The following is an 18,372-nucleotide window of genomic DNA, read 5'->3' on the forward strand; positions in this document are numbered from 1 at the left end:
ATCTGTAGGGCAGTTGTCTTCTGTTAAGTGGGCAGTTTTCCTTATCTCTTCCACAACCACTCCTCCCTCTGGGGAGACACCTGCTGATAACAGGCCACTGAATGTCACTGCATGACTGATAAGAACTACAGCATCCCACTGGGAGATGCTCTGCCCAGGGGAGGAGCCAAGCATTCCTACCCGGATATAATCTTGAGATTTTGAAACACCAACACAGCTTTTCTCCACTGATTTCCCACTGCCTCTTCTTCCACTGGATCTTCAGAGGAAGACACCTTTCTACAGGATCCCTGCTCCAACAGAAGCACCTGACACTGCAGGAGGGCTGCAGCCACAATTCCAATGGGACTGCTACCAACACCTTGACCCACAGGGTGTCTGTGTGTTGACTTGTGTCTTGTGTGCTGACTCTGTCAGTGTTGTTTTAGTTTACTGCATTGTTCATTTTATCTTTTTATTTTCTTCCCTAGTAAAGAACTGTTATTTCCTGCTCCCACATTTTTTGCCTGAGAACCCCTTAATTTAAAATGTATAGCAATTCCAAGAGAGGGGGTTTACATTTTCCATTTCAGAGGAGGCTCCTGCCTTCCTTAGCAGACACCTGTCTTTCCAAACCAAGACAAGGATATACTTGAAAAAAGCAATTTATCACATACTTTGGGTACACAGCTAGAGTCACATGCCCTGAAAACCTCCAAAGCAAGGTTCCTGCAGACTACAGTGAGTATTTGGCTGCCTCTCCATAGGCTGATATGCTGCTTTTTTGCTCTTCCAGTACACCCAAAAGCTCATTGTTAAGCCAGGGTGGTCTCTTGTTTTGCCTTTTCCCTTTCCCTCAGCACGGGATGGATTGTTCCTGTGCTTCCAGGAAGATGTTCTTGAATTAATCCCACAACTCCATGGATGCTTCCCATGGAATCCCTCACATTTTGGTTCTGAGAATATTAAAGGTAACTTTTCCAAAATCCTGCTCTGAGCCTCTGTCTCCTCTGCTGGGACCCTCTCCACACACAGCCCAAAGGTATTGGGGACCTAGAACCCCCTCAGACCCCCCAGACCTCACAAACCTCCCCTTGCTCCCCGCCCCTTCTTTTAAAGGGATGATGAGTGAAAAAGCACCATCACTTCAGGCAAAAGCTGACAGAGTTTCTCCTCCTACTCTTTTTTAACATGTTAAAATAAATGGTGATGTTCTTCCCAAATGAACAGACAGAGCCTATTGAATATATTCAACAGACACCTAGGTACAGCTGAAAATGCAACTGGGGCATAAATCTGTGTGACAAAGGCACTAATCCTACTATTTTGTTTGATTTTTTTAGTACATTTCAGCTAAAGAAAAGTTTAAAAAGTAACAGATGCAAAGCAAGACACGCTGGACTTGGAAAACACCTCATGGCTGAAGTGACAGTTCAGAACAACTCTGCTCTCCCAAGTCCACGAACAATCCTCCTGTTCTCGCTCCTGCAAAAGTACTCCACGGCAAGAAGGTCCTTGCACTATAATTATAAACTTATTTTATGAGGAAGAAATTTAAATGTCAACTGAGATATTTCATTAATTTATCTATGTTATTTTCAGTACTATATCCTGTTGTTCTAACAGTGTCTTCTAAGTACATCCAGAGAGGTATGAAAGTTTACTTTCCACACATCACACCAAGGAAAAATAGACTCTTATTTCTTTAGATAGTTTAAACTGAAATAAAAGTCAATCAAAAATTAAAATTTAATTAGAAGAATCGTTGCAGATGTCATTCTTTATTGTATATTTATTATGAAATCCAAAGAATCTGGTAAAAATATAAAGAACCATCTTGGATTGACATAGTTGTAAACTTTGAGCTTTTAGAAGATGTAGTGATACTTTTTCAATTTAATTAATTTAACTTAAATTAAGTTGAACAGGTTGCCCAGAGAAGCTGTGGTTGCTCCATCCCTGGATGTGTCCCAGGGCAGGTTGGACAGGGCTTGGAGCAACCTGGTCTGGTGAAAGGTGTCCCTGCCCATGGCAGAGGGGCTGGAACGAGATGATCTTTAAGGTTTGTTCCAGCCCAAACCAGCCTGTGATTTTTAAAAAAAGTTACTGAGACTATTTGAACTTAGCAACTTTAAACAAAAAAGAAACGAAATAAAACCCCTAAGGTTAAAACTGTTCTGCAGATGCTGAACTCTTATTCCCTGGAGTGAGACCAGAATATAAGAGGAATGCCAATGTTATGGAATGAAACCAGACTTGGGGCAGTGAGGGGTTTTTTTCAAGTGAAGAACTTCCCAGAGGACCCTCGAGATGAACTGAAATGTCACTGAAATAATCTCCATAAGGCATCTGAACCAACTGTCCTCATGAAGTCTGTAATGCAGAAATGACAAAAGGAGAAGAGGCACAGAACATATGAAATGTAAGGGTGGGAATAAGGACATTCATTTATTTCCTTTAGATTTGAAGGCAGAATGGCCAGGAGGAATGGCAAGAATCCAAACAATTCCATGTCACTGCTTTATTTGCCTTCAAGGTTACCAGTTTGGCTTGGGTAGTTTACACCATAGAGAAGCATCTTTTCAACCACCAAATAATGTCTCATTCCTTGCAGTTGGTTTGGAAAAAGGAGATGAAGAGAAAGTAACTGATTTATTTGGATAGGGGACAGAAATTGAAAAAGAGAAGGCATACACAAGTACAGGCAATGGCCTTATAAAAACTAAAGAGAAAAGCTATCAGAACCAGTGTTACTGTCTACAAAAACAAAAAGGAAATAATAAAAGGAGACAAGCAATAGGTCTCCTATTGCTTCTCAATCAAAAAAGTTACAAATAATTCCTATATAAATGTTTGCACTTTTCTGATCTAGCACACCATATTCAAAATTGATGTCAAGGTGTTGACATTAAATGAAGCTCAATACAACTGTTGTTCTTCATCTTTCAGATGAGTCAGGAAATGAAATATTTGTCTTTTATTTTTCAAATGTGTATTTTATAGATACAAGAACAAAAATGCAAGAAAATTCAAAGTGAAAGCTAAAGTTGCTCTGTATGAACTATGAAAGGGCACCAAATCTTACCAAACTTTCAGTCTGAGCCTTGAGTTATAGAAAAATAGCTCCACCAAAAAGTTCCTTTGTAATCTGGAATCAGCATTGCACAGGAGAGTTTAAATTAGTTATAAATCAGATTTTCCTACCCTCTGCACTCCAGAATGAGAATAACATGGTAAATGTTAAATTGCTTTAACTTTTTTTTTTTTGTTGTTTTTTACTTAAGTAGTGGAATTGGAGAATCACTGTTTCCTTACCCAGTTATAATTCCTCTCAAAGATGCCACTGCTTCCAACTCTGTCTCTGTGCTTTCAAGCAATCTTTATGTTTATGAACAAATTAAAGTTCTTATTCTCTCAAAACTGTACTTTATAAGCTTTCTTCCAGATTTCCAGCTAGCAGATGATTAAGTTCATAAATATGAGTCATACAGCAAAGGAAAAGAGATGATGCCTGACTCCTAAATCAGGACCTGATACTAGAATAGTTTCGATCACAGAGCCTCACCACCAGCTCTTCCTAACATAATTCTGCTGCTGATTTATGCCCAGTCAATATATATGAAGGCATTTATTCATCCAGACATCAATAAATATTGCTCATAAAACCACTGCTCTTTGAGAAACTCTCCTTTATTTATCGAAAAGCAGATAATTTATTCCTGGTGATGAAGGAAATACTATTAATTATTCAAAAACTGAATTCACTCCACCTATTTTTAGGCTCTTCAAGGTATTGCCAAGACAGGATTCATCTCCTACAGTCCCTGCAAGTCATTGCCATCCTCTTGGAAAATATCTTCTCACTAATTATAGAGTAAGTTTCTACCAAACAAATGTATAAACTGTCTTAATTAGGCAGCCACAATTATGTACAGTGAATTCAATTACTTCAAGTATGTCCAAAAAGACAAAAGGCAAAGACTTCATGGAAATGAAACCCACTCTCCACAGACAGCAAAACTTAATTCACTTCTCATTTGGGAAGCCTCTTTTTGAAAAAATGCAGTATCTACAACATCAGGCCCTTAAAATCATGTCCAAGGGACTCACTGTTTCTTCTATGCATCCTGGGGTGCAAATTTAATGGGAAAAATGTCCTATTGCATATATATTCATATATATATATATATATATATATGTATGTATAAAATATATGTCTCAGCATAAAATAATTATTACTTATTTTAATACCAAGATAGTTTTGACTCACAGCTTTAGCTGAAGAACCTGAAAGTGAGTAGCTTACAGATAAATTATTTTTTATTAAAACACTGTTTAAATATTTCATCTCTCTCCTGCTTAATCCTAATCTATTTAGAGACAGGAAGCCCACATAAATTAACAATTACTTCCTCTAGGATAAGAGGACAACCTCTGTAGGCCAGTTCCTTGCAGCACCCTACTGCCAAGAGCAGCTCCTATTAATTTTTCCTCTAGAAGATCATTTACAACATTAAATTTCAAAGAAGCACCCGAAGTCTCCCCCTACAAAACCCCTCCTGAGTGTGATGCACTCAGAAACATCCCCAGGGAAGGCAGTGCCACCTCATGCAGGACCATCCATGGAATGCTCCTTGGTGTCAGTCCCCAAACTCCTCTTCTGAAGATCCTCACCACACAGAAAAATTCCATTGACTACAAAACTAGTTTAAAATCTTATTTCTGAAAGTTAGTTGGGTTAATGTTCTACCAAGCACACTCATATTCAGAGGAATCACCACAATCATGACCAGTGACCACTGCTATCACTTCCAAGTGGAGGACAGTAAATCTGTTCCAGGAACTAAGAACTACTTGATTTCCATTTCTGCCTTCTTTGCTCTATAGGATATGTGCTTTATTCTTTCATCTCCAGCTCTTTTCTAGGATCCCAGAATAATTTTATGGAAAATTTAGTGCAACGGTGTTATATTTCAAGACAGAATTTATTTTCACTACAAACCATCCAGAAACGAGTTTGACGGAATTTCTGGATCCTCAAAATTTGGCTAAATTTACAAACAAGAAACATGCAAAATCAATTCTCAAAAGTGTATTCATGCAAAATGCTCCAACAAAAATTTCCATCAAGTTCTACTAATTCCAGTTAGCATGCAGAGCTATAGATATCACCGATCATAACATTATCCAGACTTCAAGAGACACAGCTACGGCATTGGATCAACTGCCAGAACTTTTGAATTTGGAAATCAAACACAGGCAGCAACAGCTTCATGGCTTTGGAGTTTAAAAAATAAAGCAAATTCCAGAGGCCAGCAGCCACCTAAGCAGACTATGTGTGTCCTACAAAAAAACTCAGCATTGCTACCAAATATAATTGCCAAATGTGCCAAAAGGGGGCTACTGCAGTGGTGAGGCTCCAGGCAGCAATTATTTTTGTGTGTACTGAAAAAATAAAGATAAAAAGCAACACTAAAATATGCAATGAAGGCGAAGTGAAGAGGCAGGACATGTGAAAAAAAGCTAACTATTTTCAAAAATACACAATCACATCCTACCTTTTTAGACCCAACAACAAACTCACAGGGCAGTATGAGAGAAGAAGGGGGGGAAAAAAAACAGAAAGGAACAAAACAGAAATTAGAAAGACAGAGAACAGAAAGAAAATTAACAGCCACATACACATACTGAGATCATCAACTTTGATAAATCAGTGCACAAATCCCAGCTATGACACATCTATAAAAAGGGCCCTACATCCTCATCCCTTCACAGCATTAAATGATTCCAGTATTAAAAAAAAAAAGAACCTGAGACACAAACTGATGTAAACAACATTAAAATGAGCTTATCCAAGTAGATTCATAATCAGACTTAGGTATGTTTATTTTTAGCTGAAAACAGAAATAAAATAGAAAACTCAAAACAAATGGGATTTTCAGTATTTCTGGCACATATATTTCCTAGTTTTCAGTTTGTAGGACGTTTTTATCATCATGAGAACATGTTTCCATCATTCTCCATCAATCTCCCAGCCTCTACAAATAACTATCAAGTGCAGCTGATTTCAGAAACGTTTTCAACTATCCTCAGCAGCCTTGTGACCACATAAATATTTTATCCAATTTACAGATGAAGAAACAGAAAGAACAAATAAACCAATTTGCCAAAATCCCCACTTGGCTGAATGTTCCAGGAATTAACCCAAGGTCAGCCTCTCAGTCCTACAATTTCTGTTTAACAGGACAACATTTCTTTAAAACATTTTAGGACTTAACCCACTATTTTTCATACATAAAGTTTTCTACCAGCCAAAAAAAGTTCTTCTACTCAAAAAATTCAAAGAGTTTGTGTATGTTGTCAGCTCTGGGAATGTGTCTCTCCTGGTCATTACACAAGCAACTTGCAAAAGACAAAGATCACCCTCACTTTTCCCAAGAATTACCTTATTTGAAATAATAATCAATCTTCCTAATTTATGAAATTTGCATCTTCAAAGAAGGCAATCAGTTGACTTCCATGGCAATTATCATGCAACCAAGCTAATTAAAGTCTTCTAACTGGGTGAGGGAAAAGATCAGGTTTATATATAAATCCCTGATCATCACACAAGTATTAACCTTAATATTTGACCATAAAATACTTGGAAAAGAGTATCTTTTAAGGTACAAACTATGTTCAATAGTTTTAATTAGTCTCCAAATCATGTGATCAGAATTATGTGGCCCATGTAAATTCTTATCATATTTCCCTCAATCTATCATCCCAAAACCTCCAGGTTACAGCTGCACCACACATTTAATTACACCTTTGCTACACACTGCCATTTAATTTCAATTTTAGAAGTTATAGGAAAAGATATGTTTATTTAGCCTAAATAGTTATCCATAATTACAGCAGCAGAGACATACCCTCTGTTAGAAGAACAGTGTGTCTTCTCTGACATTTACTTAATGTTAAGAACATTTGTGGTTTTAAGTAACTGGTTGCACACTGACTGGGAGGTCAGGATACATTATATACAAAAATTGCAAATAGACAGAAAGTATATGGAAAAGATCAAGGGACTTTCTTTGCCTTTCACCCTTTAGAAATTTCCACCTGTTCTCAAAACAGCTGCTTCATTTGCCTCAATATCTCAGTATTGTCATGTTTTTATTTCTTTCTGTAAAATCATTATAATGACAGACTCAAAACCAACAAAGTAGCAAAAGTTGTTCTACCAGATGTACCCACTTCTTGCATTCAAACAACCTTGAGCACTCCCTGAAGAGAATTACACATCCAATCTTGCAAAAACAGAAAGTGCTCTCTACTGAAGAAGGTCCTTCCCAGCCCTGTCTCTCCCTGGTATGCAGTGCTTTCCCTTAATTAGTCAATCTGTCACTACAGAAGGGAATGTGCTAAAATAAAATCCTGTGAACTGCAATCCAAGCACCAAAAAACTCACCAATAATAAAATGTAATGTTACTATCACTGGCTCACATCCAAAGACTTTGGCTTGAAAGTGTAAGTTAGTTTAATAAATTGACCTGAGTTCAACCTTATCCCATGGACTTGAGTTTCTGCTTTAGAACAGAGGGCAGAGATGCATCAGGCTACATGAAAGGTGCCTAGAAAGGCTGCAGAGAAGCTAGAAATATATTTTCATTCAGCTTTCTGAAGTTTTAATGTATAAATCCTAAGTTTTAAAACAATCAGAAGTACTAACTCCACAGCAAAATACAACTGAAGAACTTTCTTACTACTGAACTGAAAAATTAGAATATTTAACAGCTTTTCCTTGAGCAGTTTGGTGCAGCAAACATTTCAAGTACATCCATTGATCCAGACTTACTGAGAACCTGTTTGGTATTCAAACCTCCCAGCAAGGGTGTGTGCAGAGCTGAGCCAGTGATTAACTCTGGATAAACCCCTGTGTCTACACACAGGGTCACACACCTTCCATTCTGCAAAGAACTGAAGCACCACACTGAATCTGTTTGAACTCCTCACTGCAACAGCATCAAATACCTGCTCAGAGATGTGTGGGCACACATTCTGCTGTCACTCCACCTCCCAACCAGCTCAGGACTTCCCAAGGAGTATTTCCCACTCGTAACAACACAGCCACTGCTCAGAAATTAGTCATTTATCTAAGAAACCAATTTCCAAATCCAGTTTTTTAGAAGACACGACTGATCAGCAGAATACATTCTGATTTTGAGATTCTTGGCCAACAGCTATCATTTTCTACCTATTTGGAACAGGAAATTTTGATTACATTCAGCCAAATTTCATTCAAACTGAGTCACTAAAGACAAGATTCTAAAAAGGATTGTCCAGTCTTCTCAATTTTACCACCCGTGTGCAAAAAGCAGTAACATAGTAATTAATACTGATAACTGAAAAATAGTGCAGGGACAAACAGGGACCAACAAGTCAGAGCCAGCTCAAGTGCTCACCAAAGAGGAGCAGGGCACTGGGGTACTGATGGTCCTTCAAGCAACCACAGATAATTTAACAAAAAGCTTCAAACTAGTTAGAAACCTGGAATGGCCAGGACCAACTATTCAGGCAGAGCTGATTAATTTCATCTAAACGCTTCACAAACCTGCCTGGACACCTCTGAGCTTTTACACACAAAAAAAACCCTGCTGTTATCCCTAGAGTACAACACAGATATGACCACCACTATTTCCACACACAGCCTGAGTTTTCATAGGGTTTCCCCACCTCTGCTAGGACAAAGGGTGGCTGCTTTCATTCCCTGGATTTCAGCAGAATCAAACAGATTTTGCACCTGCCTGTAGCTATCAAGCCAGAATTACTTATCCCTTGCACAGGAACTATGCAACACTCAAATCTGACACATGAGTATGCAAATGAGGAGGAAGGAAAAATGGGGGGATAAAACTCTAACATACAAAAAAACAAACAGGTAGCAAAACAAGACAGGTAAAAGTGATAACAAATAATTACACAGAACAAAGAAGGACAGGGAAAGATGCTGGACTTCATCATCAAAATAAACAGTCATTGTCTCATAGAATGAAAAAGTAGACAGAGGTTTAAACAGAAAAAATACAGTAAGTAGGATAGTCCAATACTACTCAACATGATATAAAAATAGTTTCATTGATGCTAACTGAATTTTTTTATTAATACTGTATATCTATAAAACATTGGAAGTTTTCCAGCAGAAAGTCTCATTACAGCAGAATCTGTCAAATCACTCCTGTGACTTCTTCCTGTTATTTGATGAGCTTCATCAGTTAAATGTATATATAAAAACAAGCTCAGAACATCAAATACAGTGAGACTACACGTTAAATTCTCTTAAAACTACAGCAAGCAGACACAGAAAGATCAGAGCACAGCTCTGTTGGAACAAGGCTCACCCTGTACTTTCTAATAGGCTTATCCTAAAGTCTGGCAAGTGCCACAGATGTGGTTTTCTAAGACCTGTGAGCTGACAGAAGTAGCTGCTTACCTACTGTCGGTGTCCAGACCTACAAAATCCTTCTTCTCAAAAGGAACACAGAGCAGGGGGATCTTGTCTCCAGACTTATCAGTGGCTCTGTCAAGACGTTTGGACTCCAGCACTATGAAGAGGGACTCGATAAAATCTTCTATTCTCTTCTCCACAGTTTCACACTCATCATAACTGGGATAAAATGCCACATCTGTGCGGGGCTGCTCTGCAATCTCTCCTTGAAGCCCAAAGACAAACAAGCGGGAATCATAGAGAGTAGAGCCATACATTTCCTTCTGAAGATGGAATTTTTCAAAAGTCTGAGGCCATTCCTTTGCTGAAGAGCACTCTGTGATAGTGATCAGCCCCACGACCTTGCGGTGTGTCTGAAAATCCCCCCACTCGTTGTTCTCTGGGGGATAATGGTGCCTGTATCGGATGTAGAGCACTCGCTGCGAGTCGCGCACGTTAACCTGGCTCACGGCTGAAATCCGCTTGTAGATCCTGAAAAAGCTCTCTTCAGGGACAATGCCAACGGGCTGGACCACAACCAGGAGGGTCTGATGATCCTCAGCACACTGCATGTAGTCAGGAACACTCATTTTGCTTCAATTGCAGGCTAGTGAAAGAAAAAAGCATTTAATTAATGTTCAGAAGTACACGGGGCTGCTGAATCAAACCAGGGCTTCAATGCTAAACACTTCTCCAGCCTGAATTTATGTGCTACAATACCACTGTTTATTGCAATATTTTACTAAATCTTCAACCATGCAACCTACTGACATTACACTGCACACAAGGAGGACTTTTAGTCACTTATGAAACAAAACTCTGTACATAAGAGCTTTCCAAGCGAATCTCACTCCCTGTGCAGCTACACAAGCCAGCTCACACAAGTCTCTACCACAGCCACTGGGCAGAAATACCAGCTCAGGAGAGCCTGTCAGACTCAGGCTCTTCAGTCCCATTTTCTTCTGGAAATATGCAAAATTGTGTGGGGTGAGGCGTAAACAAGCACCATATCACGATCACAAAACTTTATACAGTTGTCAGAGCTCGTACATGTCCCAGCAGAGGAAAATCAGGACCAGAAAATCTATTTTTGAGGAAAAGCAAAGTCTTGCTTTCTCAAAACACACACAGGTAAGGACCAGGCAATGTTTTCTGCCTTTACGTCTATATATTTAGAATCCCTTTTCTCCTGAACTCTCTAAAACCGATTACTGTACTGCAGCTGAGTCTTGAACGGAGAGACACATCCCTGAATCCTCTCATGTCTGAGACCTCCTGGACCACACAGATCCCTTTAGCCGGGATGGGGGACGCGGCTGCCGGGCGGTAAGCGGGGAAGCGGCACTCACAGCCGGGATGGGGGACGCGGCTGCCGGGCGGTAAGCGGGGAAGCGGCACTCACAGCCGGGATGGGGGACGCGGCTGCCGGGCGGTAAGCGGGGAAGCGGCACTCACAGCCGGGACAGGAGCCGCCCCGCTGCCGCCGGAACTGACGGCAATGGCAGCTCCGCCCCGCATGCGCGGCGGGCCATGGCGGGAGAGTCGTGAGGGGAGCGGGGCGATTCTCCGCCGTCGTCCGCGGTGCTGCTCCTGGGGCTTCCACGGGGACTGGAAGCCTCTGCCTGTGAACACGAAGCATTGCTCCAAGAGGAACGCAAAACAGGAGTGGATGAATGACTGATTCACTTGGTGAATTTCAGCCGATTGTGTATGAAAACCTAAAGGGCTCCAGCTAGCCCTTAGAATGAAGTGAGCCTTCCTGGCATTCCCAAATCCCGAAATTGGTCTGGTGTCATAGAACCATCCAGTCCAACTGTCAACCCAGCACTCCCACTAAACCCCTAAACCACATCACAGAGATGCCTCTGAAACCCTCCCAGGAATGGTGATTTCACTACTACCCTGGGCAGTGTATTCCAATGCCTGACCACCCAAACAGTAAAAAAACCTTTTTTTTCTAATATCTAGTCTGCATCTCCCTTCTCTCAGCTTAAGTCCATTTTCTCTGGTCCTCACACTGTTGGCACAGCAAAAGAGGCTGGCCCCAGCTCACTACAAGCTCCTTTGAGGTATTTGTAGAGAGTGATGAGGTCCCCTGAGCCTCCTCGAGAAGAGAGAGATCTTCCTCTGAGAGGATTTCTCAGTCACATAGCTTAAATGGCAAAATCTTGAAAACTCTGGAAGTACAAAAACTCCAGAAGTATGGGCCTTGTATGAATACGAGTTCAGGTGAATTTCTGGTGGAGGATGTGGGAACCTTAATGATGTTCAGTAAGGCAAAGTGCGAGATGCTGCACCTGGATGACCAAACCCTGGTATCAACACAGGCTGGGGAATAAGTGGATTGAGAGCAGCCCCACCAAGAAGGACCTGGGGGTGCTGGTGGATGAGAGGCTGGATGAGAGGTGGCCATGGGTGTACTTGCATCCAGAAAGCCAAACATGTCCTGGGTTGATCCCACAGTGTGGGCAGCAGGTGAGGGAGGAGAATCTGCCTCTCTGCTCCACTCTGGAGACCTCACCTGCAGTGCTTCTTCCAGGTCTGGAATCCCCAGCACAAGAAAAACTCATGGACTTTGTGGAGCAGGTCCAGAGGAAGTCATGGAAATCAGAAGGTGGAAGTGCCCCCTCTGTGGAGACAGCCTGAGAGAGTTTGAGTTGCTCAGCCTGGAGAAGGGTCCAGGGACACCTTATTGCAACCTTTGATAAGGGGCCATGTCATGACTTAAAGTAGTGGCACTCCAACAAAATAATTTCAATACAACACACAGCATTTGAAAAGTTTGGATCAACAATTGCATTTAGGTAGAATCATAGAATCATTTAGGTCGGAAAAGATCCTTAATATCATCAAGTCTAACCTACTACTGCCAAGGCCACCTCTAAACCATGTCCCTAAGAGCCCCACCTACATGGCTTTTATATCTCTCATGGGATGGTGACTCAAGCGCTTCCCTAGGCAGATGGTACCAATGCTTGACGACCCTTTTGCTGGACAAATTTTTCCTAATATCCAGTCTAAACTTCCCCTGGCACAACTTGAGGCCATTTCCTCTTGTACCATCACTTGTTACTTGGAAGAAGAGATTAATCCTCACCTGCCCACAACGTCTTTCCACGTCTCCTCAGCCACTGTGGCAGAAGCTGTGGGCTCCAGGCAGGTCTCTCTGCTCCTTTCAGGTTTCCCCAGTTAGGGAGACATGATGAAAAACACCAGCATAAAAGGAACTGAACAAGCTTTAGCGTTGACCTTCAGTTATCTTCCAAAAAATGGACAAAATTTCCCACAAGGAAAGGAGCTGGAGAGATAGCAGCACAAGCTGGGCTCAGAGTCTCAGACAGAGGCTGGCCAAGCCCAACAGCAGCACGGCTTTAGGGCCAGACAGGGATGGGGAGTGCTCAGCCCGCTCACTCACAGCCTCCCTTCTCCTGCCAGGGGCAGCTCCTGCTCCTTTTGTCCCTTCTCTGGGAGGCAGTGACTCACAGAGGCAACTACACCTGGCCAAGCTCTCACTGGCAGAGGAGAAAAGAGCAGCTCCGAGGAGCTCAGGGGTGCGTTCACCTGTGCCTCCCCACCAGCAAGCTCAATATCCTCAGAAATCCTGGCAGTTTGATGTGGGTTCATTTGTATGTTGAAATCATGAAAGACCCCGGTAGTCTTTTTAAGAAATTCATTGCTGGAGTAATGTCAGCTGTCTCCACAAGATGTCACAAGACAGTAAGGATCAAGAAAAAACTGATCCTTCCAGACATCCAGGCAGCATCCCAGGGTATTTGTGCTTCCTTTCAGATATAAAATACACACAATGATCTCACATAAAATGTAATCTCAAGAGAATTATATAGCCTAAGAGATACAGATTATCTGCAATAGCTAACTATAAATTATGTCCCCAAATACAGTAATTTTGGAATTTACCATATACTGTTGTTATCCTTGCACTTCCAACTGCTCATGGTGCTATATTTTATTAATAAATTAGTATAATCTGTAGCCTTGGCCTTATATACTGGGCACATTCTGTATAAGATAGTAACATTCAGTCAATAAACTCCTGTGTCTTCCATTTAATGATTCTTCACGGGTACATTCCATTCTCCCCTAAATTCCACGTAAATTATTATTGTGTATTCTGAAAAAGCTCCTGATTTTCTCTCTCATATTAAGTAGAGATAATTTAGTGGCCTTAGCAGATTTCTTACCAATAGAAACCATCAGGCATGTTGTTTGTAAAGCATACTGGAAACTTTTTGATTGAAACCATTAATGAGTTAATGCAAACAATGTCATCACTTCTGGAAGTGCTCACTCAGCCTGCAGCTCTTCCCCAAACAGGCAGAGGCAAACTTCTGGAGCAAACACTCCCAGCATCAAAAACCCATCCACAAGCACGTTACAACCTTCCCGTGCAGCAGTCCCACAGTGTAAATGGGGAATGTGCTAATAATGAACATGCAGCACCATCATCACTTCATAGTTTACACATGCCCTCCATACCCTCCCCCACAGCTCTGACAAGTGTCAGGATGACCAGACACAATCCCTGGTACTGTACTACAGCTGCAGAGGTGTTGAGCAGCCTGTAATTACAGTTTGGCTTAACAACTTTGTAGGCAGTGGCCTGTAATCGGGATACACACAGGAGATGCCCAGCTGCCATTAAAAACAAGCTCCCCACCCTCCTGTGCCAGCCTGGGGCTGAGAAGCCTTGGTGAGAGCTGAGGAACCCTGAGGCAGCAGGAACCCAGCCAGGTGGGAAGAGTGACTGGAAAGCTGCTCAGCACAAAATGACCTGGTGGAAAAGGACCTGGAAGTGCGGGTTGACAGCAGCTATCATGAGACGGCGTGTGCCCAGCTGGCCAAGGAGGCCTCCTGGCCTTCAGCAGGACCAGGGCAGTGACTGTCCCTCTGTGCTGGGCCCTGGGGAGGCCACACCTCGAGTGCTGTCTCCAGTTCTGGGCCGATCAATTTAGGAAGGACATTGAGGTGCTAGGGCATATCCAGAGATGGGACACAAAGCTGGTGAAGGGGCTGGAGCACAAGTCTGAAGAGGAGCAGCTGAGGGAGCTGGGGCTCTTTAGCCTGGAGAAAAGGAGGCTCAGGGGTGCGACCTTATCACTCTGCAGCCACCTGGTGATCGGTCACAAGTTGGACTCGATGATCTCAGAGATCTTTTCCGGCCTACGTGATTATGTGATTCTATGAAAGGACTCGCAGCCGGAGCCGCCGGAGCCTCAGCGCCCCGGGTGTTCCCGCACCCGCTGTCCGTCCGCGGCGGGGAGGAGAGAGCCGGCGGGGCCGGGGTGGTGCAGCGGCAGCGTCGCTGTGTGGGTCCCTGAACTGCCGGGAGATGTAGGGAGCTGTAGTCCCGGCTGGAGGCGGCTCCCGGTGCTGTAGGGAGCTGTAGTCCCGGCTGGAGGCGGCTCCCGGTGCTGTAGGGAGCTGTAGTCCCGGCTGGAGGCGGCTCCCAGTGCGGATGCCGGTGCTGTCGGGAGCTGTAGTCCCGGCTCGGGCGGCTCCCGGTGCTGTAGGGAGCTGTCGTCCCGGCTGGAGGCGGGTCCCACTGCGGCTCCCGGTGCTGTAGGGAGCTGTAGTCCTGGCAGGAGGCGGGTCCCGGTGCTGATCCCGGTGTTGTAGGGAGCTGTAGTCCCGGCTCGGGCGGCTCCCGGTGCTGTAGGGAGCTGTAGTCCCGGCAGCCGCCGCCTACAGCTCCCGGCGGGCCGTGCCCTCGCTGCCGCTGGGACGGGCCGAGATGGCGGCGGCGCGGCTGAGCGGCACCGAGAACCGTCTGGTGTCGCTGCCCCTGTCGCGGATTCGCGTCATCATGAAGAGCTCCCCGGAGGTCTCCAGCATCAACCAGGACGCGCTGTTCCTCACCGCCAAGGCCACGGTACCGGCTCGTCCTGCCCTGCCCTCGGGCCCCCCGCGCCTCCCCGTCCCCGGCTGAGGGCCCTCTGCCTTCGGAGCGGCCCCGGGCCGGGCTCCCGCTTCCCTTCTCTGTCCGCATCCCCAGACGGAGCTGAGTCTAGAATCACAGAATTGTTTGGGTTGGAAGGAACCTTAAAGAACATCTATTTCCAAACCCCTGCCATGGCCAGGGACAGCTTTTACTGTCCCAGGTTGCTCCAAGCTCCGTCCAGCCTGGCCTTGGACGCTTCCAGGGATGCGGCGGCCACAGCTTCTCTGGGCAACCTTGCCAGGGCCTCACCACCCTCAGAGGGAAGAATTTCTTCCTAATATCTGTTCTGAACTTACTCTCTGTCAGTTTGAAGCCATTCCCTCTTGTCTTGTCACTACATACCCTTGTAAATAGTCTCACTCCATCTTTCCTATAGACTCCCTTCAGGTACTGAAATTTAATGAGTCGCTGCACTGAGCACCCAGTGTATGTGCAGTTAAATACAATACTTCTGCCTTTAGATAGGGATCAATGATATGTTTGAATTCTTAGTCTGACTACTGTTAATTTTTGTTTTAATTTTTTAGGAGCTTTTTGTTCAGTATTTGGCTACATACTCCTACAAACACGGCAGAGGGAAGGAGAAGAATGCTCTGACGTACACTGACCTGTCTCATACAGCAGAAGAGTGTGAGACCTTTCAGTTCCTTGCAGGTATTGCTAACACAAGGGTAAATCCAGTGTCTGCTTTGGAAAATGAAATCTTGCTCTTAATGGTCTGTTTTGTGAGGATCCAGTTCTGCTACTGGTCATTGATCTCCTGTTTAGCATTCAACTGGAACTCATAAACTACTTCCCTAGAAACATTTCTTCGTGAATGGGGATTTTTCTGCTGCCTCTAATTTATACAGTTACACTGTATACAGTTCTCAGGATATTGCCTTAAGCATTTCCTAAATTCCAGCAGTTCCATCTGAAAGATCATTGCACATCTTTAGGTGAGAAGTTATGTGGACCAAAAATGACACATAGGAATCTATAAGTTTTGAGAAAAGAAGCTTCATCATATGGTCCCTCTATGCTTCTAGATACAAACACACACACACACATTTTTTACTGATACTTGGATTTTATATTAATGGCTCGTTGGATCTAAGGCAGTTGAGTACTCTGTTCTATATCGAGTAATTTACATCAGCAGACAGTAAAAGTTGCCAGTAATCAGCCATGAAATAGAGTCCTTATCTTTGGTTACTTGTACCATAAGTGGGTAACTCCCTCCTACTCTTACAGCAGTGTGTGAGTCAGGCTGACTTACCTGGTTATTCACCTAAGGTTTGCTAAAAATACTAATATTTCTTTTTGACTTAATTTCTTTAGTGGTTTGGATGCAACAGTATTAGCAAGGCAATGCAAGTATTCAAATTGACAATAAAAGCAACAATTCTGCCTTTCAGACATCTTGCCAAAGAAGATCCTAGCTAGCAAATACCTAAAAATGCTTGAAAAAGAGAAGCGAGATGGAGAAGTGCGGGAAGACGATGATGAGGCTGAGGTGGAAGAGGATGAAGACGAAGCTGTTGGTGACAGTGTTGGATCTTAAGGCCAATGGAGAATTGTTTCATAGTTGATCCATTTTCTATTGTATAAAGGATGTTATTTTTGTGACTGAGAATCCAGATGCTGGATGTATTTTTACACTGAGCCATCTGCTTTTGCTTTAAGAAGTTTAGAAATTGAACTTTATACTCGTTGGAGAATGGAATTCTTCCCTCAGAAACACGGTGGGGTAGGAAGAGAAAGTGCAAACCTGACAGCAGAGCTTGGTCAGATGATCTGAAATTACTTTGTCAGACAATCATTACCCAAATTTAAAATTTCTTTCAGGCAGCTTTCAGTTCAAAAGCTACAAAAGTGGACCAAGTCCATTAACAAAGCCTGTAAAAACAGCCATGTGGGCACCTAAATGGGAGAGGAGGAGATCCATCCCAAGAGCTAATGGTGGTTCTGTAGCTGTGGTGGTAAATGGGGTAGAAAATTATGTAAATATGTGCATCCAGAACCCTTTTCTTGAATGAAGTCCACTTCTGCAGTTCCTCTTGCCAAAATGCACACTGAAGTTTTTTAATTGTGGGTTCTTGAGAAAGAGCAGCTCCTTTACCATGTGAGTGACAGAGATGGATTTGTCATTTGGTTTTGGTTTGCTTTTCTTTTTTACTACAGAAATGGCAACCATCCTGTGTAAAACTTTACATGCAACTTTTTAAAATAAATGTTTTGTATGAAAACTTGACAGTGGATGCAGAAACTTCCTGTAGTTCTTTCCAGTTTCAGTCACACACGTGGTCAGTGTGGCGGTGTCTGAGAGAGAGAAGTGACCAAGATCTGTCCCCAGGGGTGAAAAATGCCTCAGGTAAGCATGGGAATGTTAACAGGTAATAAGAACCTCTCACTCCAGAAAAGCTGGACAGCAAATCAGCCAGGAATTTGTCTCAAGCAACAGCCTAATATGATTAAGAATTAGCAAAACTGAACAGTGAACTGCTTCTCTTGGGTTGAAGGCACAACCACACTCAATTTCTCTGAAAACAGCAGGGAGCTCCAGCATATCCACAATCCAGCACATTCCATATTCTAAGAAAGCCAAATGGAGCTTAGGCAGGTAGAGTCAGGGACTGGCAGAGCTACTGAGCCACACCAGAAATGCTCCTGCTGTTCTAACAATTCAGAGGATGCTGTACTGTAAAGAATTTTCCTGAAGTTGCCATAAATGACAATCATATTGTACCAGGAATTCTGCAGTGAGTGCTGAGTGGGGCTGGATCCCTGGGGAAGTTCTCAAGTGGGTAAAGGCAGAACTAAACCATTGTTCCAAGAGTTGGTTTGTGCCTTTTTTTTTCTTTTTTTTCCTTTTTTTTTTTTAATTAAAAGTGCATGGAGATGGGTAGAAAACAGTGTGGAATGCTGTTTTGGGGGAGGGGGTGTCAGTTTTTTGGGAAAGAAAAAAAAGATCCACCAGCACAAAAT

General features: G+C 43.0%; 2 protein-coding genes across 6 annotated transcripts in view; one reads left to right on the forward strand and one right to left on the reverse strand.

Annotated features, from left to right (window-relative positions):
• The window catches only part of TRAPPC9 (trafficking protein particle complex subunit 9), a 441,472-nt gene extending 430,552 nt beyond the window's left edge, over nucleotides 1-10,920 (reverse strand). For 4 of the 5 annotated variants that reach the window (XM_041479416.1, XM_041479414.1, XM_041479417.1 and 1 more), the window contains exons 1-2: nucleotides 10,743-10,841; nucleotides 9,453-10,053 (exon numbers count right to left, since the gene is read on the reverse strand). In XM_041479416.1, coding sequence (XP_041335350.1) covers nucleotides 9,453-10,036 — 584 coding nt within the window. In that variant the 5' untranslated portion in view covers nucleotides 10,037-10,053; nucleotides 10,743-10,841. The other variant, XM_041479415.1, reaches the window with a different exon arrangement.
• Nucleotides 10,921-15,022: 4,102 nt separating this feature from the next.
• On the forward strand, nucleotides 15,023-17,638 carry CHRAC1 (chromatin accessibility complex subunit 1). Its single transcript, XM_041479463.1, has 3 exons — nucleotides 15,023-15,336; nucleotides 15,933-16,059; nucleotides 16,803-17,638. Exons 1-3 carry the CDS (start codon nucleotides 15,199-15,201, stop codon nucleotides 16,946-16,948), a joined length of 411 nt encoding a protein of 136 aa, XP_041335397.1. The 5' UTR covers nucleotides 15,023-15,198; the 3' UTR covers nucleotides 16,949-17,638.
• The last annotated feature ends 734 nt before the right edge of the window (nucleotides 17,639-18,372 follow it).

This window comes from Pyrgilauda ruficollis, unplaced genomic scaffold, assembly GCF_017590135.1.
Source record: "Pyrgilauda ruficollis isolate IOZ18807 unplaced genomic scaffold, ASM1759013v1 scaffold48, whole genome shotgun sequence".
NCBI lineage: Eukaryota > Metazoa > Chordata > Aves > Passeriformes > Passeridae > Pyrgilauda > Pyrgilauda ruficollis.